This window comes from Gloeophyllum trabeum, assembly GCF_000344685.1.
Source record: "Gloeophyllum trabeum ATCC 11539 unplaced genomic scaffold GLOTRscaffold_00006, whole genome shotgun sequence".
NCBI classification, from domain to species: domain Eukaryota; kingdom Fungi; phylum Basidiomycota; class Agaricomycetes; order Gloeophyllales; family Gloeophyllaceae; genus Gloeophyllum; species Gloeophyllum trabeum.
In genome coordinates, this window is record NW_006920415.1 from 326,461 (window position 1) to 348,545 (window position 22,085).

At 51.5% G+C, this 22,085-nt stretch overlaps 6 protein-coding genes across 6 annotated transcripts; 2 read left to right on the forward strand and 4 right to left on the reverse strand.

Annotated features, from left to right (window-relative positions):
• Positions 1-93: 93 nt before the first annotated feature.
• On the forward strand, positions 94-3,170 carry GLOTRDRAFT_138462 (uncharacterized protein; the record flags this gene model as incomplete). Its single annotated transcript, XM_007867468.1, has 22 exons — positions 94-123; positions 209-314; positions 366-404; positions 476-511; positions 568-589; positions 646-703; positions 756-784; positions 840-952; positions 1,012-1,074; positions 1,127-1,184; positions 1,235-1,442; positions 1,507-1,522; positions 1,585-1,729; positions 1,788-1,896; positions 1,943-1,995; positions 2,053-2,128; positions 2,187-2,258; positions 2,306-2,382; positions 2,434-2,479; positions 2,532-2,605; positions 2,663-2,890; positions 2,959-3,170. The coding sequence occupies 21 exons, from the start codon at positions 94-96 to the stop codon at positions 2,862-2,864; spliced, it is 1,632 nt and encodes a 543-aa protein (XP_007865659.1). The 3' UTR covers positions 2,865-2,890; positions 2,959-3,170.
• A 646-nt stretch (positions 3,171-3,816) lies between these two features.
• GLOTRDRAFT_105616 (uncharacterized protein) lies at positions 3,817-6,817 on the forward strand (the record flags this gene model as incomplete). Its single annotated transcript, XM_007867865.1, has 8 exons — positions 3,817-4,128; positions 4,429-4,677; positions 4,731-5,091; positions 5,150-5,804; positions 5,860-6,142; positions 6,194-6,293; positions 6,356-6,690; positions 6,740-6,817. The coding sequence occupies 8 exons, from the start codon at positions 3,817-3,819 to the stop codon at positions 6,815-6,817; spliced, it is 2,373 nt and encodes a 790-aa protein (XP_007866056.1).
• A 420-nt stretch (positions 6,818-7,237) lies between these two features.
• On the reverse strand, positions 7,238-8,770 carry GLOTRDRAFT_128807 (uncharacterized protein; the record flags this gene model as incomplete). The annotated part of the gene is made up of 6 exons (XM_007867469.1): positions 7,238-7,390; positions 7,445-7,849; positions 7,907-8,087; positions 8,140-8,252; positions 8,303-8,509; positions 8,561-8,770. 6 exons carry the CDS (start codon positions 8,768-8,770, stop codon positions 7,238-7,240), a joined length of 1,269 nt encoding a protein of 422 aa, XP_007865660.1.
• Positions 8,771-13,549: 4,779 nt separating this feature from the next.
• GLOTRDRAFT_121146 (tubulin nucleotide-binding domain-like protein) lies at positions 13,550-15,838 on the reverse strand (the record flags this gene model as incomplete). The annotated part of the gene is made up of 11 exons (XM_007867470.1): positions 13,550-14,048; positions 14,103-14,215; positions 14,269-14,434; positions 14,494-14,561; positions 14,616-14,750; positions 14,804-14,950; positions 15,007-15,066; positions 15,117-15,402; positions 15,454-15,523; positions 15,578-15,623; positions 15,659-15,838. 11 exons carry the CDS (start codon positions 15,836-15,838, stop codon positions 13,700-13,702), a joined length of 1,620 nt encoding a protein of 539 aa, XP_007865661.1. The 3' UTR covers positions 13,550-13,699.
• A 190-nt stretch (positions 15,839-16,028) lies between these two features.
• GLOTRDRAFT_60320 (uncharacterized protein) lies at positions 16,029-19,643 on the reverse strand. The gene is made up of 13 exons (XM_007867471.1): positions 19,412-19,643; positions 18,772-19,251; positions 18,577-18,721; positions 18,197-18,524; positions 18,046-18,142; positions 17,926-17,991; positions 17,592-17,870; positions 17,452-17,541; positions 17,362-17,403; positions 16,949-17,310; positions 16,771-16,891; positions 16,568-16,716; positions 16,029-16,516 (listed from the first exon to the last, which is right to left on the reverse strand). Exons 1-13 carry the CDS (start codon positions 19,622-19,624, stop codon positions 16,165-16,167), a joined length of 2,724 nt encoding a protein of 907 aa, XP_007865662.1. The 5' UTR covers positions 19,625-19,643; the 3' UTR covers positions 16,029-16,164.
• Positions 19,644-20,501: 858 nt separating this feature from the next.
• GLOTRDRAFT_105619 (uncharacterized protein) lies at positions 20,502-21,860 on the reverse strand (the record flags this gene model as incomplete). Its single annotated transcript, XM_007867472.1, has 7 exons — positions 20,502-20,591; positions 20,642-20,759; positions 20,788-20,975; positions 21,036-21,285; positions 21,349-21,478; positions 21,528-21,662; positions 21,713-21,860. The coding sequence occupies 7 exons, from the start codon at positions 21,858-21,860 to the stop codon at positions 20,502-20,504; spliced, it is 1,059 nt and encodes a 352-aa protein (XP_007865663.1).
• Between the last annotated feature and the right edge of the window lie 225 nt (positions 21,861-22,085).

Below are 22,085 nucleotides of genomic sequence, written 5' to 3' on the forward strand. Positions count from 1 at the left end.
ATACGTCGGGACAGTTTGTGGGTTTGTACGGTGGGCGATCCTCCTGACCCCTCCGAACCTGAGCGTGTTACATTGGTACGAGTCAGGCCCAGGATGCTGAGCGCAATCATCCGAGCAATCGAGGTACTTATATTTTTTTTCTCTCTGAGGATCAGTGTCGGGTGGCCAACATCTAAGATGATCTGGTACCGCCGGATCAATTCCCTAGGTCTCCTCGGACGCGTCTCCGTACCAGAACGCAGACATACTGCCTCTGCCGCCGGCGCGTCGGACGTGGTCGAAGAAAGTGTTTGCTTTCTTCTGGCTATCCACGGGTAAGTATGTCCTCGAATATGTCGAAATACGTATGGTACTGATCCTTGAAGCGATCAACATTGCCGAGTGGTCGGGCGCCTCAGCCGGACGTACGTATGATGTTCTTGCGATACATACCTCTGATTCATACAATGATGATCGGGTTACTGGACAATCACAGTGGCTATTGGTCTTACTGTCGGACAAGCCATCGCAGGTATGCACCAATCTATGTAGAAGTCCAATAACTGCTGACCCCCGAGGATCTCGCAGTGAACCTTATAAGTACTCTGATGTAAGTGGTACGTCCTGCAAGTGAGCCGCCTAACCCGAAGAATTGTTCCATGATAGAATAACGCTCGCGTTGGTGATCAACGGCCACGGAGGCGGAAAATGGCACGTACCCTTTGTCAGTGCTTCTCCCCGATGATACTATGTCGCCTCGTATTCATGGACTACAGGCTGTCATCAACCGCTCAGCATGGGGCTTGTAAGCACCTAACATAAGCTGTTGTGGAGTGACAGCTAACTGCGGGGGACTGTAGACGAGGATCATGGTTCGCACTACTCAACCGCATTATCCTTTCATGCTGTTGGTACGGCGTCGAAGGCTGGTACGGCGGCCAGATGGTCAAAATCATGATCGGTACGATATGGCGTACGTCGATGCTCTGCGCCCCTCATGATGCGCCCCACTGATCGCTCTTCGCTTTGTAGCGAGCTTCTACCACATGAAGAACACGTTCGGACCGGGGGCTGCCATGAAGACTAACGAATTCAGTACGCTCACCACTACCGGCACGTGGTTCATACACTAATAATATTCGAATAGTCTCTTTCATCATATTTTGGACTATCTCTCTACCTATCTTCCTCGTAAAACCCGAACAGTACGTCCCCACTAATCCAGCCTTCACAATTTATCGACGTTCTCTGACAGCTACCGCATCCCCGCGATTGTCTCCTCAGTCATCGTGACGATAGCCGCCCTAGCAATATTCATCTGGGCATTGGCGAAGCAGGGAAATGCCGGCCCGTTATGGTCAGAGCCCCAAGAGATATACGGCGTGCCGAAGCTTGAAGGCTCAAAGCTTAGTTGGGCGATGATGAGGATTATCACCAGCGGGATTGGCGGGTGGGCAGGCGGGGTAAGTGTTGTGTCAATCCAGTCACCTTCGATCTGAACGCTGACTTCAAGAGTGATGCATGTAGATTTTGTACCAAAGCGGTAAGCTGCGTCCGGTCGTCTTCCATATACATGGTGATGTAGACAGTTATCCATTGCCTAAGATTTTTCTCGGTACGCGGTTAACCCTGGCGATCAAATGTGGGGCCAGATCTTCATCATCCCCGTGTGCTTGTTCGGCTCGAACCTACTGGGCCTCATAACGACTTCCTGTGCGCGAGGGCTCTTTCCTGAGGAACCTTTGCTATGGTGAGACACGATCTGTCATTCAAGGGGATTGAAGTATGACAGAACCATGTGATGGCAGGAGACTGTACGATTTATTACAGGCCATACAGGAGCATGGAGGGAACGGCACGCGAGCCGCTGTGTTCTTTGCGGCTTTTGCGTTTTTCTTGTCGCAGATCTGCGTCAACGTGAGTAGCACGCGACTAATTCGAATGGGTCTAATCTCGATTTAAGGTGGTCGCTTGTGGCGTCGTGGGCGGGATGGACCTAGCAGCTCTGTTGCCCAGGTTCGCATCTCTCTACTTAAACCTTTCGCCTGTTTAGGTCTGGTCAACGGCTTACAGGTTCCTCAACATACGTCGGGGATCATTCATCATTGCTATCATCGGAATTTGCATCAATCCGTGGAGGATTTTAAACGTTCGTAAGATCAGCTAGGATAGACTCTTTACTCCTTACCTGACTGCGATGTGCGTAGACTGCGAACTCATTCATCTCCGCTATATCGGCGTACGCGGTGTTCCTCGGTCCCCTGACCGGAATCATGGTGGTAAGTACTGCAAGGTCCGGGCGAAGTGCTGGCCTGACAAGTCTCAGACGGATTATCATATCCTACGGAGCCGCCGATTGAAACTGTCCCATCTGTATTTGCCCAATCCGTCAAGTGACTATTGGTAAGTTATCACTCCCAAGTTCGGAAGGGTCACTTGCGATTGTCGCAATAGGTTCTGGCACGGCTTGAATTGGCGGGCACCCATCGCGTGGGTCCTAGTGAGTGTCCATTGAGACGGCACTCGAGGTGAATACTGATTCGTCTCCTAAGGGCGTCTTCCCAAGTATGCCAGGTTTCGCAGCTTCTGTCACGCCGGCATCAGTGCAAGTCAACGCAGGATGGACGTATGTTACACCATTCCTGCTGCCGCTTTCATGTCTTGCGCTGACATGGTGCTACAGGCATGTCTACTATATGTCGTGGCTCCTCAGCTTCTTCATCAGCGGTTCAGCATGGATGGTCCTCAATACAGTGTGGCCGCCCCCTGGCGTCGGAGAAGTGGATGAAAAGGATGTGTTTGGTACGTTCGGGCCCGCGGCGGGTGATAGCGTGGACGCCAAGGAGAAGGACCTGGAGATGACCGTGGACGACACGTATCCTTGAGATGCGCACTCAAGACGAGAGTGATTGTATGTACGATTTCTTACGATTTCGCGAGCGGTTTACCAGGGATGTTGATGTTGCTTGGACATCACAGACACCGCGATGATTGCCCATGAGACATCGTGCTCACCGACGGCCTGGGCCGTAGACGATCCATGGCTGGGAAGCCATAGCGATATCTTCTCCTCATCAGACGAAAATACGCCTTCTGCCTGCTTCGTTCTGTCGTAGAAACTGACCATCAAACCTACCTCTATAGAATCGAGGATATGAACACCCATACCATGCCCTGCTGATTGATCCGGCACTTAAGTTAGACAGCACCAATTTTGTTGCTGTCGCTGCACTGGAAATTTCAGAAGCACTGTAATGTCCGCACCTTTCTGACATGCTTTCGTGTAATCCCCTATTTTCGGTCGACATGATTTTATAGCCATTCTGCCTTTGGTGAGATTCGCCTTGGTGAGGCCCTGTTGCGTGCAATCGCCGTATGTTTGAGCTATGAGAGCTTCGAATTCGTTGACCTCCTCAGTCCGCAAGACAACATGTTCACTACGACATACTTTCCATAATGAAACGACATAAAGCATCGAAGGAAGTTACCTTGACGATATGTTTTCTTGAGGGCTGTGGTTGATCGGATAGATCCGAAACGGTGTCTCTGCCCAACAAAGCGTTTAGCCGCCGCGCTCACATCTCCCTTTCGTTATCCGGTCGTCGTTGCGCTCAACGTCGAGGACGACAGTCACGACCCTCCACTCCTTCCTGGCTCATTACGCTCGACGACGACGAACAACACTCGCACCACTCTCAGTAACGTCTTTGTCAGCAGGCAATAGGTCCGGCCGCACCGCTTTTCTGAAAGGACTGAATCTGTCTCCGCCGTCGCCGTCTCCGGCTGTCTGAGGGCTATCTGCTGTAATTACCTTTGCTTCGCTGTCTAGTCCCTGCAATGTCGTTTAATCAAGTATCGGCCTTGTCGCTTACCCCAAGTCGACCAGCGCCCCAGGCACCGCAGCGGCGTGGAACAGACACTAGCTTTACGGGATCTCCGGTGGCTTACTCACCGTCATCGAATTCATCGTACGCGGCGTCGTATACCGGTATTGGCGGATCCCCAAACAGGAACTCGGAAGCCTTCATGTCGAGCCAGGTCGTCCGGAGCGGATACGTAAATGTGAAGGAGGATGGCTTTGCAAGCTGGCTTTGGCGAGAGAAATGGTTGGTGTTAAAGGAGCAGACGCTGTCAATCCATAAGAACGAGGTGAGTTCGCAAGTAATGTGTATACACTGAATGATCGGAATCGCCGTGGTCGATACCGTTGCCACCCTCCAGACACCTGATCGTTTCGTAGAGAATCTCGCAGATTGAGGTGTTTTGGGAATGGCACGGACATCCTGAGATCGGCCAGCGGAAACAGATCCGGAAGCCTGTCTGCTGAGAGTGATGTTGTCCCCTCAGCTGTCAGGCTCGTATCGTTCCTACCGCTATATTCAGTAGATAGCTGTTTCACATGATTCGCACCTTGTTCGTGCTTATCGCTGAAATACTGACTATGTATAGTCCATGCCTCAACAAAGTGTCATCAACCTCCGAGACATCTCTAATATCGAGCGGATAGATTTGAAGCCGTACTGCCTGCTGCTGGAGACGACTGGGAAGCGGTATTACTTTGCTCTCAAGAGCGACGAAGAGCTTTATGGGTGGCAGGATGATATCTACTCCCGCAGCCCGCTTATGGGAGTGAGCAATCCTACGAACTTCGTACACAAGGTGCACGTCGGTTTCGATCCCACCTCGGGAGCCTTCACTGTGAGTGGCATGGAGTCTTCTTGATCCGGAGTGTCGCTATAGTGTTGCCGTAGGGTATGCCCGAGCAATGGAGCAAGCTGCTCACAAAGTCGGCCATCACGCGGGAGGATTACCAGAAAGATCCCCAGGCGGTATTGGACGTCCTCGAATTCTATACCGACCACAAAAAGCGCGAGATGGAAGAACAGGGCCTCATGTCCATGTCGGCGTCAGGGTCAACGCTCGTCGGATCCACTTATACCTCATCAACACTCTCTCCCTACTCCGCGGATACCTCTACCCCCCGATTCAACGCAGGCACAGGCCTTGCCGGAATTAGCAAGATTGGCTCGCCCATCCCCGATACCCGGCCATCCGCGAAGCGACAAGAGACGGCTCCGGCCGGTCTCACGAATGAAAATGGGATGCTTAATGGTACGCGGCAGCTCCGTGGATGATTATCTCCACGACTGACGGTGATGCCTCCCTCCAGGTGCAGGATCACTCCAACCTTCCAGGCCAGCACCTCCTCGACCCTTGCTTACAGCCAATCGCCCTGCGCCACCCGCACCATCCGGTAAGCCTGCCGTGCCCGATCATACCCCCTCATCTGCGGACCTCCGCGCACGCGTCAAAGCCCATGGGCCCGACTCTGCGAGGCAGCCCCCCGGGCTTCAGCAGGACCGGGTGCCTCAGCGGAAGGACTCGTTGGCTAGGATCAATCAGAACGGACAGGAGCAGGACAGAGAGACCGAGCAGCAGAAGAAGGATAGCGAAGAATCAGAGAGACCCAAGCAAGGCTTGCCTTCTGGCCCGAGGCCGAATATGGTCCCTGCTAAGTCTGCACCTGCCACGTCTCAGCCTGCCACGGATCCCGCCCCTGGTGCTGCTGGCGCGACTGTTGGACCTCCCCCCGTCAAGCCCCTTCAACCCGCGAAGAAGCCTGCTGCTCCGCCAGTAACCGTGACGGGCGCAGATGATGACAAGGCTGGGGTGGCTGCTGCCGCGGCTGCTCTGGAGAAGCCGAAGGAGAAGGAGAAGCGAATCAGCACCATGACGGAAGTGCAGATTATGGAGAAGCTGAGGAGCGTTGTCAGCGACGACGATCCGAAGACCCTGTACAGCAAGATCAAGAAGGTTGGCCAGGGGTAAGTCTGATCATGTTCCGTCGGTCTGCCCAAGGCAAAGCTGACTGTGTCGTAGTGCTTCAGGCCACGTCTATGTCGCCAAGACGCTGGCTACCGGGAAGAAGGTCGCCATCAAAGAGATGGACTTGTCGCACCAGCCACGCAAAGAACTGATTGTGAACGAGATTCTTGTCATGAAGGAGTCGCAGCACCCGAACATCGTGAACTTTTTGGAGTCATATCTTGTAAAGAACAACGAGTTATGGGTCGTCATGGAGTATATGGAGGGCGGCGCGCTGACGGACATCATCGAGAACAATACTTTGGAGGAGGACCAGATTGCATGCATCTCCCTGGAGGTGAGTATGTCCGCTTATGATAAATGCGTCCCGCTCATTGTGCCATCTCAGACATGTAAAGGCCTGGGTCACCTGCACAGCCAGCATATTATTCACCGAGACATCAAGTCTGACAACGTCCTGTTAGATGCCCAGGGCCGTGTTAAAATTAGTGCGTGACAATAGACTGCGGTGCTTATGTTGTGTTAATGACCTCTCGCTTTTGTCCTTCAGCGGATTTCGGTTTCTGTGCTAAGCTCACCGATCAGAAATCGAAGCGTGCTACCATGGTCGGTACTCCGTACTGGATGGCGCCTGAGGTCGTCAAGCAGAAGGAGTACGGCGCCAAGGTGGACATCTGGTCACTCGGTATAATGGCTATCGAGATGATCGAGAACGAACCTCCATACCTTGACGAAGAGCCTTTGAAGGCCCTGTACCTGATCGCCACCAACGGCACGCCGACGTTGAAGAAGCCCGAAGCGCTCAGTCGAGAACTCAAGAGCTTCCTGAGCGTCTGCTTGTGTGTCGACGTCAAGAGCAGAGCCACCGCTGCGGAGCTTCTTGAGGTGAGAGGTTTGCACTGAACGTTCAGCTATGTACTAAGGCTTTCTATAGCATGAGTTCTTGAAGAAAGCGTGTCCACTGTCAGGGTTGGCACCTCTCCTACGCTTCAGAACGCAGAAGCAGTCTTAATTGCACTCCCTCCGTCGCACTTCCTCTGTATTTACGGCTGTCTACCCTAATCCCATGGCTTAGTATTCGTTGTTTTCACCCGCTGTCTCATTCCCATCAACGTTAGGATGTATGTATGACTGACGATGCTTTCCCTTCGCACTCATGCATGTTTCGATATTTCATTTTTTCAATGGAGGAAACTGTATGTTGGCTACAATCATCGGGTATGCGGGAATATGTTGAAAGGGTGAGAAGATGCTATTTGCGTCAGAACGTAACAGTGAGCTATAAGAACAGAGGTATACTATGCGGCAGGAGAGATGTACATGATGAGAATGGAACACATACGGGGAACATACATAAGGGTGGCGATAATCATAGGCTATATGAACATAAGCCGCGTAACATGGGATCCGTTGTGAGTCATGAGTCCGGGAGTCAGAAGCGGCCCGCTGCCAAGTTGCGATACAGCGTATTGGCGTCCTCGTAGCGCGAATAACGCAGGCTGAAGTACATCATCTCAGCAGAATCGGCTTCCGAATCCGGGTCGACGATGCCCATCTTAATGAGGGAGTTGTAGAACCGACAAAGCTACACAAAGTGAGTCGGATCCGATTCACGATTCACGACAGAAAGTTAACGTACATTTTGGGCCCCCTGGGCGGCCTGGTCGTCGCTGATCAATCCGTCCTTCTGCTCCGCCTCGCGATTCTCCACCCACTCGATGCATCCGTGGACAAAACCGCCTAGAGCCTCCAACCGCACGATGTCGGCGACCGTTGTCCTCCCGCCGGTGACAGAGTCCGTCGTTGGCGTCGTATCGCGCAAGAGTCGCCCGATCAGGTCAAACGAAGGTAACGTTGGCGGAAGCCTGCGGAGAACGTCGACGTACGTTGCTGCGCCTTGCCGGTTCGATGAGGAGGGAGGACGCGATATGAGAGCTGCCATGAGAGGGTGCGCGAGGCCGGCGTTGAAATGGATGAACTGAGGTAGATCCACCGACGTGAGCACGGGCGGTGCTACAAGCTCTGGGATGAGCGAGTTCACGAGCTACGTGGGGGGCCCCGGTTAGTGGAATGGAGGCGGGCTCATGGAGGTCGGACGTACACGCTGCTCGGACAAGTTCAACGTTCGACTCCGCCCAGCCAAGAGTAATGACATCGCTCTCGACAGTTTCTCATTCCTGTCATCCTCTTCCGCGGTGACCTTTTGCTCCTGGGGCAGCTGCGGCTTGGAGGGACCTTGCTGGACCGCGTTCAACTTGTTCGTCATGCCAGAACTGTTGGTCCTGTAGGTAACATCATCAGGCGTCACAAGCGCATCACAACACTACATCGTACATATCGTCAGGATCTGAAGCTGGGTTCTCCTCATCCAAAGTCAGATTAGATGCCCGTAGCCGCGGATGTTGCGTCCGTGATCGAGCGAGTGTATTTGGAGAATACGGACCAAGCTGCCAACTGGGTCAACTGACATCCAGATTAATTGCACTGGCACACTCACATCGTTGCCATCTCCCTTCAGTATCTTCCATAGAACCCATACCAGCTGCTCTGTATCACTCTCGCCCCCACTCGCAGCTATGCGCGCAGCCGCGTCCCTCTCCCTCACAAACGTAGCATACAAGGCGGACTTGAAAGGATTAATAGATATCGGATAAGGCGTATACAAGGCAAATAAGATATAAGAGACGAGGATGCGCTGCTCCAGCTACTGCCAGATTGATCAAACCGGACTCGGTTCAAAACGTGAGACACTGACTTGGACCCGTGCATCGAGAAGGGGTAACAGCGCATCAAGAGCCAGCTGGAAGCGCGACGTTGGCTGCACGAGATGCATGAACGCCTGGGCCGCCGTCGAGCAAGGCAGGGTGTACGCCGACTGCAGCAGCTGACCCACGGACGACCAGGCAGGGTCTGAAGCCGTGTTTGCTGGCTGCAGCATGGGCGCCCTCAGGGTAGCCGTCTGCATATCGATGGACTTGACAGACGAGAAGGGCGAGAACGCCAGCCACGACTACGACGACGCTGTCTTCGACGTCGGCGGTGGGGACATCTCTTTGAGACTCCGCCCGGATGTCTCCGAACCTCAGAACTATAAACCAGACCGGAATCCAGGCTCCTAGAACCATCCGTCTCCGCGTCCTCGATCCTCTCTGCTAGGGCGTATGTGAAGATGTTATGTAATAGGGCTTATATAATGCAACTTATTTATAGATGTGTTTCCTAATTAAGACGACTAGTGAGGATGAGGACGCTCTGAGAGGACCCCTGATTATCAGTATCGAGGCTTTGTGGAAACGCGGACAAAAGTTGGCCATCTGAGACCCCTCAGGCCTGATTTTTCGCGGACAAAGCGACCGATTTTGGGAGCCCAGCGGCCAACCCTTATTTTTCCCGCGGACATCACCTGCCCATTTTGGGCAGGATTTCTCGGCATACGCCGAGCGCGGGAAGATTTGAGCGTTACCCACGCCACAATTCCCAAATATGGAAGGCAAATCGAGCTGGCACCTGATTTTTCGCGGACAAAAGGGCGTAAAATCGGGAAATTTGGCGCGGACAAAGACGCTGAATTTTGGGCATCTAAAATAAAGCCTCGATACTGATTATCAGGGGTCCTGCTCTGAGACGGCTGGCCCAACTCGTCGTCCGAGGTTTTACCGGAATTATGTAAGGCACGGTTTATCGACGTTCGTCGACTGCCCAATTCGGATTTTCGAAGTGGCTTTCTCGTCGCACCTCAGCTGCCTTTGTCCTCTGCTCGCACGCGGGTGGACGGCAATAAAGCTGTTAATAACAAAATAATGTATTATATCTGCGTTGTGGATTGCATGCACTTCCGCCGAGTCTCCCCCATATAAATAAAGAAAATAGCGAACAATTATTTACTACAAGATTCAAGAAGCTACTGTCTCCATCTCTTTAGCGAAATCAAATGAAATTGAACATAATATCTCATGTCATAAGGTGTCAGGCTACTTTGCATTGAAGAGCCTGGTGCTTGCCCTTTACCAATGTCGGAAAAATCAGAAAAGCATGATATTGCTATACAATGCCAGATAATGCACTGATAAGTCAATCAGGTTCGAGGAGAGTTATCGGGTTCAGAAATGATCGAAAAGCGCATATAAGCCTCCGTCAGGCTGATCAGCCCTGACGGGGGTTACAAGCCATTATAAGGCATGATAAGCCCGGATAAGGCCATGAGTCCCAGAAATGAAAAAAGGAGGAGCCACTCACGCCACCCGATGGTCATCGACACCACTATCTAAGACGTCCACTTTAATACAGGTACTTCGACTGTGATTCGAACGGGCGGCCTTGAGTTGAACTATGATGACATATGTAAAGACTAACGATATAACTACTACACTACGCAACAATCGGTGTGTGAGTCTCACATTGGTATATATACATCATACATACTGCCTTACCGGGCGACTCGTAATCACTGCAGCGGGACTTGGATACCGTCGCTCGCGCTCACATCCTCTGACGTATAGACGTACGGCTCTTGTAGATTTCGCCATAACTTTAGACTTAGACTATTATGCTACCGTAGTCAACATGCCACCTTTAAGACACTCAACTACCTAATCTAAACCTGACAACACCTGATAAGGGCTTATCAGCCTTGAAACATAACATTATAATGCCTGATCAGTCCGTCAGGTTCTGTCAGGGCTTATCAGTCTTTTCCAGATTTTCCGACAAATGTATTCAAAATAATCTATCCATCGAGAATACAAAGCAAAAGACCCTTAGACTCCTTATGTATTATTACTACACCAGACAGTGCCTTTCTATTTAATGCTGAATTCATATGCTCCGCCATCGACGCGCGTGCGAGCAGAGGACAAAGGCAGCTGAGGTGCGACGAGAAAGCCACTTCGAAAATCCGAATTGGGCAGTCGACGAACGTCGATAAACCGTGCCTTACATAATTCCGGTAAAGCCTCGGACGACGAGTTGGGCCAGCCGTCTCAGAGCGTCCTCATCCTCACTAGTCGTCTTAATTAGGAAACACATCTATAAATAAGTTGCATTATATAAGCCCTATTACATAACATCTTCACATACGCCCTAGCAGAGAGGATCGAGGACGCGGAGACGGATGGTTCTAGGAGCCTGACCGGAATCCATGTTACACCACTTGGGAGGTATTCGGCGCTGCGCGGCACGCCAGGTCCGATTCCTCACATGTAAAAGTCTATGGTAAACCCACGGCAGGGACTCTACAAGCAGGGAAATAATCTTTCTTGCTCCCCGGGTGCTGCGCGGCATCAACAATGCTCATAGTTATTTCATCTTGACCTGAATGATACTGGATGATATCAACTTCTAACTCTCAAGTTAGCGGCCTGCCGGTGCGGTCAGAGTCTTCAATCCATCAGATACTTGGTGTCAAGCTTTACAGTTACATATATCTGAGGAATAGATAACAAGTGCCTTCTTTGCTGCCCTAGGGTGGCATTATGCCACCCTCGATCAGTGTTACTGTAGAGTCAGTGTACTGTATACAGCACGTTTTCAACACTGTGATAGCTTGTACCGTAGGCAACAGGATGCTTGCCATTAGGCAGCCGGGGGATGCCTGACAGTGCCACCCTGCGTGTGCTTACTGCATATTCCGGGCATGCACAATGGAACATCTCTTGGACTGCCCAGGATAAGTATTCCACTCGATCTCCCGGACCTGGAAACTCACTCAGCCCGATTAGCAGCATGCAAACTGACTATGACTCGAGATGTTAACATTGATCTCAACATGCTATGATACAATAATTTGTATAGAATAGTACTCAAGCTGCACAAAGGAGGGGTAAGCTGCCGACAGCCGTCGGCACTTGTCGAGTTCAGCTTATGCATAATTTGCTTGGATTACTGTCAGTACCAACCTGAGCAACACAAGCAAGAGCAGAAGCAGCGTGCAAGCTGGAGCGGAGTGGTCTATAGTGTTCCGTGAAAATGGCAACGGTAATTAACCCTGTTAATTAACACCGCCTAATTCACCGGTAGTTTACCAGTGAGCCACACCTCGCAGGAAAATGTCAGGTGAAATAGGGTAAATTAGGGTTCGTAGATGATCATGACCCTTGACCTGCAGGGATAGCTCAACAGCCATAGGAATGCATTTGTAGTGTTTTTAATATCAGTTCTCAGGAAATGTACTACTAGTGAAAGCCTGAGGACTATCGGCAAATAACAAACCGGTAACTAAAGCCCAAGACATCATCGCCGTCGCTCTCCTTTTTTTCGCTCTGCGTCTTGTGCAGAGAGATATGGCTGACAAGCGTCTGCATTTATTGCGAGAATATCTGGAACACCTATCGCAGACACTGCCTTACCAGACGATGACCAGAATCATCGCACTCCGGAGGAACAACTAGAGGACTGAGTTAGTATGGGACGACCTGAGGGCGTTAATTTACAAGTCAAATAGGCCTAATGTACTCAGTAAATTAACGGAAATTTGGTTGTTTTTGAATCGGTTAATTAACGGGTAAAATACAGAGGTGAATTAGCCCTCCCCTGTGGCAGTCGGTTAATTAACACGGGAGATTAGGTCTGGGACTTTTTTCACTGAACACTAGTGGTCTACGCGCCTTCAAATACACTGCTCCCCGAACCGCGTTGCTAGTTTGGCATAAATTGGCATTTGTTTGTCCTGTGGCGGGAATTCCTATTTTAGGATTTGCCACAACGAATTGCAATTGTTGACCGTGACGCGGCATCTTCGACCATTCAGCATATAAAGCCAAAGGACTTGGACTCCATCATCCTGGGACGACATCCTGACTGCAGTATTAAACGAGGTCTGGATCCACTTCTAATCTTTCAACCAAAGTTAAATTCATATGTCCAGTCAATAGGCATCTTGCTCGCTCATTGTGAGCAGCTATGGTTAGCACAGGCGATACATTCGAGTTCTAACATCTCAAAGGATCTGATACTAAGAGGAACTTCGGGACGTATCCCCTGGACGGCATACGGAGCATACTCCCATGCTTTTGTTTAGGGACCTACGCTTTAGATCCGCGGTTGCCGTCTTCGGATCAACCTCCCAGCCACACAATAACGAGCCCGTCCTGTGCATCGCATTTGACCTTGCTGACAGCAGGGACACTGCGTCTGGTTATACCGGCGAGCTAAATGTGGGTCCGGAGCAGTCGCATGGCTAATTGTACAAAATCGTCGCGGTTTCGAACCAAGATTTCTTGGCCCATATAAAGCAGGCCATGCAATTGTGCTTGCTCAACAAGCGAAACCCGTTCTCTATTCACAAGGGCCTTCTGTTCCTCTCACGAAATCTACCCGATGGATTCCTTTGACGCCTTCTCTCTGACGATCGAACCGTCTGTCTCTGAAACTGAGACGCAGTCGCTGGTCGACTCCGAGCGATGTGGAGGCGGAGCCTTTTCATATTGCATCATTTCATGACCGCACTCGTCTTTCCAAGCTGACCATACCATTACGTGAGTAGATGTGTCTCTCGAAGACCTCTAAGTGCTCATAACCTCTTGCTTTGGCAGCGAACGAGACATTGCCTGATACCACTTGCAACACGACACGCTTAAGCAACACGGACCCACGCTTCTATACAGTTGGTCTCGATGACCACGCAACGTTCCTTCATTCAAGAGGACACTTCCTTCAGTTGCACGAGTTACTCCTTTTTCGCCGGACACCTGTCTGGTATCGCGCCCGGCCCCTTCCACGGTGTATCAGTGTAAATCGTTCACGTAGCGCTGTTTGTATGTGTGTAACGCCCCGCATTTTGTAATTGTAGGACATCCGGAATCTGTCTAGTTGTCACCTTGTTGCGTTTGGACGATTATCATACAGTTTACACGTCGGACGCGACGTTACTAGCGAATACTGAAAAGAGGCCGCCTTACTAATCTTCCTCGTCTGACACGTCTTGAAATTCTTCATCTTCAATCTCGTCCTCGCCATGATATGCATCATGCATCATCCACAACTCGCTTGCCAGTTCCTTGATCTCATCCACCTCCATTCCCAGAATTTCCTTGAATTGTTTCTTCCTTTTGACGCAGTCTTCGACGAAAGACGCATAGGAAGAGAAGAGACGGGAGGTGACGGAGGTGGCGTACAGAGATGATAGACAGCGAGTGGAGTACGTGGTAGCTCGAGCTTTCTTGTCAGGAGTTGCTGGAGGGATACGAAGGGATGGGTTTATGATAGGTGGAAAGGAGGTTGGGAGAGGAAGAGCTGGTGCATGGGTGCTGCGAAGAAAACGTATATCAACATCAGTAGCCCCGGCGTGACTGAGAACACACATGTCGTAGAGCGCGAACGGGATACCGGACTTCTCCTGCCAAGCATCGTACAGCTGCCTGTCTGCTCTGGAGAAGCCTCTAGTAGTGTCCCTCCTTGCGTATACGGCGGAGGTCTGGAAGGGAAGAAGATGTCAACGCTATTATAGACCTACAATAAGGTACGCACTTCATGCGTAGTGGTCCTCGAGAAATCGTGCATACGCTCGTCAAACATAGACTCTGCAATCGGATTTGACAAGGGGAGAATACCACTCAAGTGAGCAAACGGCACGTTCGTGGGATAGGCGACAGAGTTACAGAAGTCGCGAAGATCGATTGCACCCCCCTTCATTCTAGCGTGAAGAGATGAGGACGCTGAGGTATACATTTCGATGATTATCTTGATGCGCACCTCAGAGGAAGAGTGACACTTTCGATGTGGCTCGAGAGAACCGCAGAAGTGTGGTATAGCTTCGATACCTACTCTTCAAAATACAGGAATTGTAAAAAATGACAGGCGATTCGAAGACTTACATCCGCTGTAAGGTCAGACATCCAGGCCCCAACGTTGGCCCATGTAGATGGAGACTGAATTGGGACAGACAAGGTCGAGTAGGATCGAAGATTCCGAAGATAAAGCGCGTCGTTGATTACAACCCTCATAGCTGCCTAGATGGTCATGCTCAGGTAACATCATAGTTTCATTCACGGAAAGCACCTACATCCGACTCCAATGCGTCCATCTTCACTTCGCCCGAAAGGAAGGGAACGACAATGCACGACAACTTCGGATGGTCATCCTTGAGCATTGTAAGCATAGAGTCAGTAAATGAGCCAAAACATGATGTATCATTCATAACATGAATCCCCTGCGATTATGTTCTGATGAGTGGAAGGAAGAAAGGCGTCTACATAACCAGTGTACCTGCAAGGCGTCACATTCTTCCATAAAATGTCGCAGTGAATCATCAATCAAGGCATTGTCCTGCGGAAAAACAGTCAGTCGGGGTATAATGGATGGTGCCACACACATACCTGATCATATTGTGTGAAGAGGTCTTGTCCGTAATTCCAGTCTCCTGCTGTATCTTGCCATTCGGCAGGTTCAGGAAGTTTGTGTAATGACCGCGGGTGGTAGTAAACTCGACTATAATCGGCCCAAAATCGAATATCTGAGGACCCGTTTTCTTGCCTCTTCCCTTCTACATGAGTCGAAGAGTTGACGTCATTGTCGACATGGTCCATAGATTCATTTTCAAGCTCCTTGTGGTACTGACTCCTTGGTATGGGGTCCTGTCGAAACTCAACGACATCGCCATTCCTTTTGGCAACTCATGAGCTCGCGTATGTGCTGATAACACAGTTCTTTTACCAAAGCGATGTCACAGTTTTATCTTCACCTGCATCTCCGTAGAGATCAGCTCGGAGCGTGCCAAAGTTGCCTGTTGGATTCATTCAGTCACGGGCAAACTTCCAAGGACCAAGGTGTTGTTTACCTTTCCAGTCAAAAGCAAGCAGTCTCGGGCAGTACGTGGGCTCCCCCTAAGGCATAATTAGACAGTAAGAATTTAACCCACCTTTGCACTTGCCGAGGGTGAGAGGCCTTCCCGAAAGGAGACGTCGTGATCTGTTAACGGTTCTTCTTTCGAGGCGGACTCCTCTTCATCGTATGTGAAGTAGGCTTCTTGCGTGTTCCAGAAGTGCTGGCCGGTGTAATTAGCTAGAGGGCCTGCTTGGATGTATATGATCTCCTTCATATCTATGCACTGGAGACATCAGAACAATCGCGATATGAAGCATGGGACGTGTTACAATACTTACAGAAATGCTTGTGTCAGTTCAAGTCGAAGATGCAACCTACTCTTGATCCTAACGATGTGGAGTTGGGTTAGGGTTGCCACAGCGCCACATTAAACATTGCTGAGGCCTTATGTAAATGCCTGTGGTGCGGTGTATCCGGGAATGTATGTATTGCGGATCTAGTTATACAATACAAATGAAGAATGCGCTGCGAAGCCCAACTTTATGACTACATGTATACATCATCTTTAGATCATTTCCTTCCTCGTGTTTTATTCCGAGTCTACTTGTTTGCGAACTGCGACAACGTCGGAACAACGGCATCCGGTTCGAGTCTCCACTTCGCGTCAGTTCCCTTATTTCCTGTAGAACATGTCTCCGAATCATCAAGCTCGTTGAGCCTGCGCAGCAACCTCTCATCACTGCCAACAGCTAGGACAAAGTCGGTATCGCCAATGTCTCCCGACTCAGCGGCATCGGCGGCCATCCAAGCCGCACGTCCGGCCAGTGGAGAGTGCGCAGGTCCACCGGGATGCAGGATCGCTCCTACAGCTGTGGACCGCGAAATGTTGTTGGGCAAAACCAGGAAACTGTTGGCACCGGGGACGATGCGCAAACCGTATCGCTCGCCGATACTTTTACGTATTGTCAGTTTCCAGGTAAAAGAGCGGTACGACAGCGCATACCTATCGAAGATGTGATTCTGCGCCTCCGCAGCCTGTCGGCGTGCCCACTGACGATCGCCAGACGATTCATCAGGTGGTCCCGACCAGAATCGCCATACTACGGATGCTTCACGTTCCTCAACGAAGGATCCAGGAGTACGCTCTGTGAACTACAACCACCAACGGCATTAGAAACATCAGTGAAGGAACGAAGACCAACGTACGTAGTTCAGTAGCTCCATACACAGAGGCTTCCATGAAAGGTTGAAATTTGCAACCATATTGATCCATTGCGAACCACCGCCTCTCGTAGGCCGAGTCTTGATGAAACAACCGTTCTCCGCTCTACCAATACCAAAACAACGTGAGCTAGATCCAAGCAGCAGCGGACTCCGAACTTACACAATCCCAACCTTCGGCACCTTCTCCGCAAGCACCTCCAGCGCACCTTTCACCGGAAGCCCACTAAGCACCCACACCTCGTTCTTCGGATCCTCTGCAAGCTTGTTGAGGAGGCTATACACCTCCTCTGGCGGGTCGAACGTCGGCGCCTTTGGGTCGCGCTTCCAGATTGTATCTTCGAAGTCGAGGAGCAACAGCCGCTTCTCAGAGTGCCGGTACCTCGGCAAGATGTGCCCGATGTCGAATTGCGCGACTTCCCGGGCGTCCCCGCGGAGGTGCTCGATGTTGGTGCGCAGACACCGAGTGAGGAAGGAAGTGACGAAGGCCTGTGAGTTCTGCGCAACGACATGGTGATGGAGATCCTAAACGGGGCGGGTCAGAACAACTTAGCGTGACACGGGAATCCAACATACATCCCAGCGTGAAGCGGCCTCGTCACTTTCCATCGTAAGCGCCTGACATCCTGTCAGATTTTGCGAGCAGCATAGACGGAAGAAAAGCACCTTGTAGATCGCCTCAGCAGTGCCACGACTATCCCAAGGATTGATCGCGATACACGACCTGAATCCGCTATAGCTGTACGATCCCGTGAACTAGTATACGTATCAGCAGATGTCTCCCTTCAAATATACTGAACACTCACCTCGCTCAGAATCAGCGGCCTCTTAGTCTCCTCCTGGCACTCAACAAACTCGTGCGTCCTGAGCGCCATACCCTCGCGCAAGCTGGTCACAATGAACGCGTCCGCGACAGTCAACAGCGCGAGGTACTGGCTGAACGACAAGTCCTCGGTGTGCAGGAAGACCACGGGCTGGTACGTCAGCGTCGAGTAGCGTGAGTTGATGCGCGCAACTATGTCAGCCACGCCACCCTGGAGCTCGTTCTCCTCTGTAGTTTGCAGAGCTACTTGAATGAGTACGACCTAATACCCGATACGTTGAGTGTAAAATTCCTGCAAAGGGCAAGTAGATGCTCACCTTCCCGCGGAATTCGGGATGCTTGTCAAGGAACATCTCGAAGGCCAGGATCTTATGACGGACACCCTAAACGTCATGCCTGTCAGCTTGCGACAAACAGTGCTATAAAGTACTAATAACCTGGACTTCGTCGAGCTTATCACGGCCTACCAGCATCTTCATCCCCGCATAACGCTGTTTCAGCGAGTTCACCCACTCGGCAACCTCAGGGTCCTTCCTAGAACCACATTGAGCCTCTCTTACTCTCACCAAAGGTATCTCGGATGCTCACCTCCGCTCAGCCAGAAGCCTCACATCAATCCCCATCGGGAACACTCCCACATCCACAAACCGGTCCTCCGTCTGTACGCCCTTGGGCAGCGCCTCCAGGGCCAAGATCCGACTGACCGTCTGCCTGAAGTGCCGAGCGTAGTTGGCGGTCTGGAACCCGATCAAATCGGCTGCGAGCAATCCGCGGAGGAGCGGTTCCCGCACGGAGAGGCAGCGGAAGAGCTCGGACGACGGGAAGGCGACATGCAGGAAGAACCCGATAATGGCGTTGGGAAGCTTCTCGCGCACCATGCGCGGGACGAGCATCAGGTGGTAATCGTTCACCCAGACTAATGGCAACGTGAGTCATGGGAAGGACGAGAAATGGTATGGGCGACTTACTGATGTCGCCGTCTTGATAGTTCGCGACGATGGCGTCGGCGAAGTGCTGGTTCACGGCAACGTACTGCTTGTACGAGGCAGATTCGTAGAAGAACTTGGTCTTGGGAGCGTCCGGGACGGCGTAGTGCAATGCCGGCCAGAGGACCTGTCTGGTATTAGCAAGGTCCTGATCATACACGAGCACGATCTACGTACCTGATGACAGAACTCGTCGTAGCAGCCCGCAAACTCGGCGTCCGGAATCCAGACAACTGCACTGTCCTCCTCCTCCTTCATCCTCCTCTCCACATTTTTCTTGAGCGGCTCCTTCCACCCATCCGTGTTCGTGCCCAACACCCCGACCCACAACTGCTTCCTGATCTTATCGTCGACGCTGTTCACCGCGTTCTTCAAGCCGCCGTTGCAGTGCGGGTTGAACTCGACATGCCATTGCTGCGCAATGCGAGACTCGGGGTCGGGGCGGCGGGCAGAGGACGATCGCGAATGCTTGCGCTGGACACGGTGCGGGATGTGGTGGTCGGTGAGGGTGCGCCGGGGCGATCTCGGGGGTAGCTTGGGTGCAATGGCATTTGGCGAGCTCGTCCTAGTTGTCGGTTTGGATGCCTGACCGAATAGAGTCGAAAAGGGGTTCAAGGCTTCATTACCGGGTGTTCCAAGGGGGGTCGCAGTCCTGGACTATTACAAGGGTCAGTAAGGACGAACACTACTCTCTTGTCAATCGCCACTTCGTAAACTATATAATTCTCTTCCTTCCTCCCTCGACTACTCTCATTTCAGTCTTTCAGAGGGAATCCGCACGATAGCCACGGATAGGAGCGCACGAATGAATTCTCACCTTCAAATCTTCTACGATACTCTTCAAGGGCCCCGGTCGCTGCGGCAAAGGCGACCTCGGTGTATCGCCCAGCTTGAAGCTTGCCGAGGTAGCAGACACTGGCGGCTCCTTAGGAGCCTGGTCTGGAGTAGGAGGGGGCGACTCCCCCAAAACCGCCGTCGTCGGCAGGAATAGCGATGCAATGACCACCCGGTGGTTTCTCCAAGAACTCATGGCGGTCGGTCGTAAAGATAGAGATACAGCAGACTTGGGATAGAAATACAGAACAGAGGACAGTAAAAATCTACACAGATGGCCCGTTTAGAGCACTGATCCATCCAATCGACCGAATAATCATCTATGATGTAATCGAGAGGACTTTCCCGGTAGCTCGGCACACCGGTACGGAACGGCAGTGGCGGACAGACACGGAAGGAGGGGGAAGGTTGGACAGAGAATGATTCTCAGAATGCAGCCAACGATTATCTAAAGGAGCGGGGGATTGTCTGAAAGGGGGGATAAGCGGTAAAAAGCGGGTCTGGGCGACGGTGGAGGATGGCAGAAGGGGAAGGAGAGGTACTAAGGAGGGGGGGGGGGGGGTTGTACAGCGGTGGCAGAGAATGGGAAAATACGCAAAAAAAGAAAATACTAAGGGAGATCATCGGGGAACGGAGGATAGACGGTGGCAGGTATGTCTGCACAGCCGTAGGCGACAACTAAAGGGACAAACCACGGAGATGTTGATAGACGTTCTAGTTTAGTTTCCTGCAAAGGGGAGGATCGTCTACAGCGTAGGAGATATTTCGGCTCATCGGCTCACGATCGACCAAAAAGACAGATCCGCGGTTTAAGCAATTCACTGGGAGAGAGTACAATGGACACGCAGTTCTAGATTGCACCCAAAATGAAACCAAAAATCTGTGATCAGCGATCGATGCAAGGTAAGGCGGGTGAGCGGCCAAGACCCACCCTCAAAAGACCAGCAGATCATGAATGGGACATGCATTATACATAATCCTTGATAAGAATCACGTCAGTCATCCTTACATCGAATGATCACGAAGGACTCTTACTAGATATCGCTATAACAGTACAGCGCCATGTAAGGAGTTCATAAAGCAGCTGCTCGTGGTCGTCTGCCGCTGGCACGCAAGATAACGTGAACCTCCTCGGCTAGCTTGTCGGGTCGCTGTTGAACGACCTGGCCAGATATATGAGCGCATATCGCATATATTCTGACGGCAGCCATACCATATGTCCAGCCTCTGGTATCCGCGTTATTGACGCTGCATTCCGTCCCTTCGACGTATCGATTGCGGTCTCATGCGAATAGCGAGGGCTGCAGGAGGTGACTTTTAAGCACGGATGCCTTGCCAGGCAACAGGGATTGAGCTCACACTAGATCACTGATCTCTCCAAAAATAACGTGGATCGGTGTCTCCGCGCAGATCTTCTCAATCTGCGTTGCCGCTTGAATCGTAGATTCCAGGTCGTCATAATTTGTTGCCTCAAACCGCTTCTCGCACTTGGTTGCCACAGACCCTGTGGAGGTAGATCCATCACCTACTACTCGAAGGCCATGATTCTGCGAATACATGGGTAAGGGATACGCAATACAATGCCCGGTTACGGAGGAACGACGTACCACCAGGATCGTTCGAGCGCGCTCGTCCCACAGTTTCCATGGTGGCCGTTTAGAGAAGTATTCATACGCCTCACTCCTCGACTCCCATTTACTCTTCTGCGCTGAGATAGCCTTCGTAAGAAGTTTGATCTGCCGTCCACGCTCCTCGGAGTGTTGCCGATAAACATCCCGATCAATTAAGGCGGGTTCTACAAGAATGATCTTCTCGTATTTCACGGGGGACGCCTTGTAACATTTTGTAGAATACAGGCTTCGGTGGGATTAAGGATCAGCGTCAACCGATGGCAGAATCTGTCCTGGAAGATATACGTACACAGCGGAAGTACCAGCCGAATGTCCGATAGCCACCAAACGGTGCGTGGCTAGATGACTTTCCACAAAGGCAGCAATCGCCTCAGCCCAGTGCGAGATCGCTATGCACACGTTGTTAGCCACATTTCTACCTTCAGATCTAGACGTTACAGCACTCACAAATTCCGTCATCAGGCACACTTCGCAGTGCTGCGGAGTTCAGGACGCCTGAATCTCCGTGCGTATGCCAATCAAACGCCCACGCCTCGCGCACGGTCCGGGCGTCACCTTGCAGTTCATAGAGGCGTTCCAAGAACGGCTCCCAATGTTCCTTATCTACGGTGTATCAGACCAGCGAAGAAACGAATACGAGCTATGGCGCTTACGGGTACCGCTAGCATGCGCAAGGAGCAGTGTCACCCCTTCCGCCGCTGGTTGGGCAGGGCAGTATCGGTTGACTGCCATCCTCAGCGCAACACCCTCAACCTTCAGAGGAGTGTTGAAGACAACTTTGTCAATAAGTAAAGATGCCATCTCAGCAGGGGTGCTTTGAACAGAGCGTCTGCGGGTTTGTGGAAGTCAGGGGATCTGGGAAGGCGGCTATCAGTAAGTGTATATATATAACGAGATGATCATGCCTAGTACTCACGGGGAAGACGGCACCCACCAGTCAGCCGCCCGCTGCAAACTGGACTAACTTATGGAACCGTACGCCTACACCGCAGCATGTTCCAGTTCCGGTTGAAAGACAGACGCCGG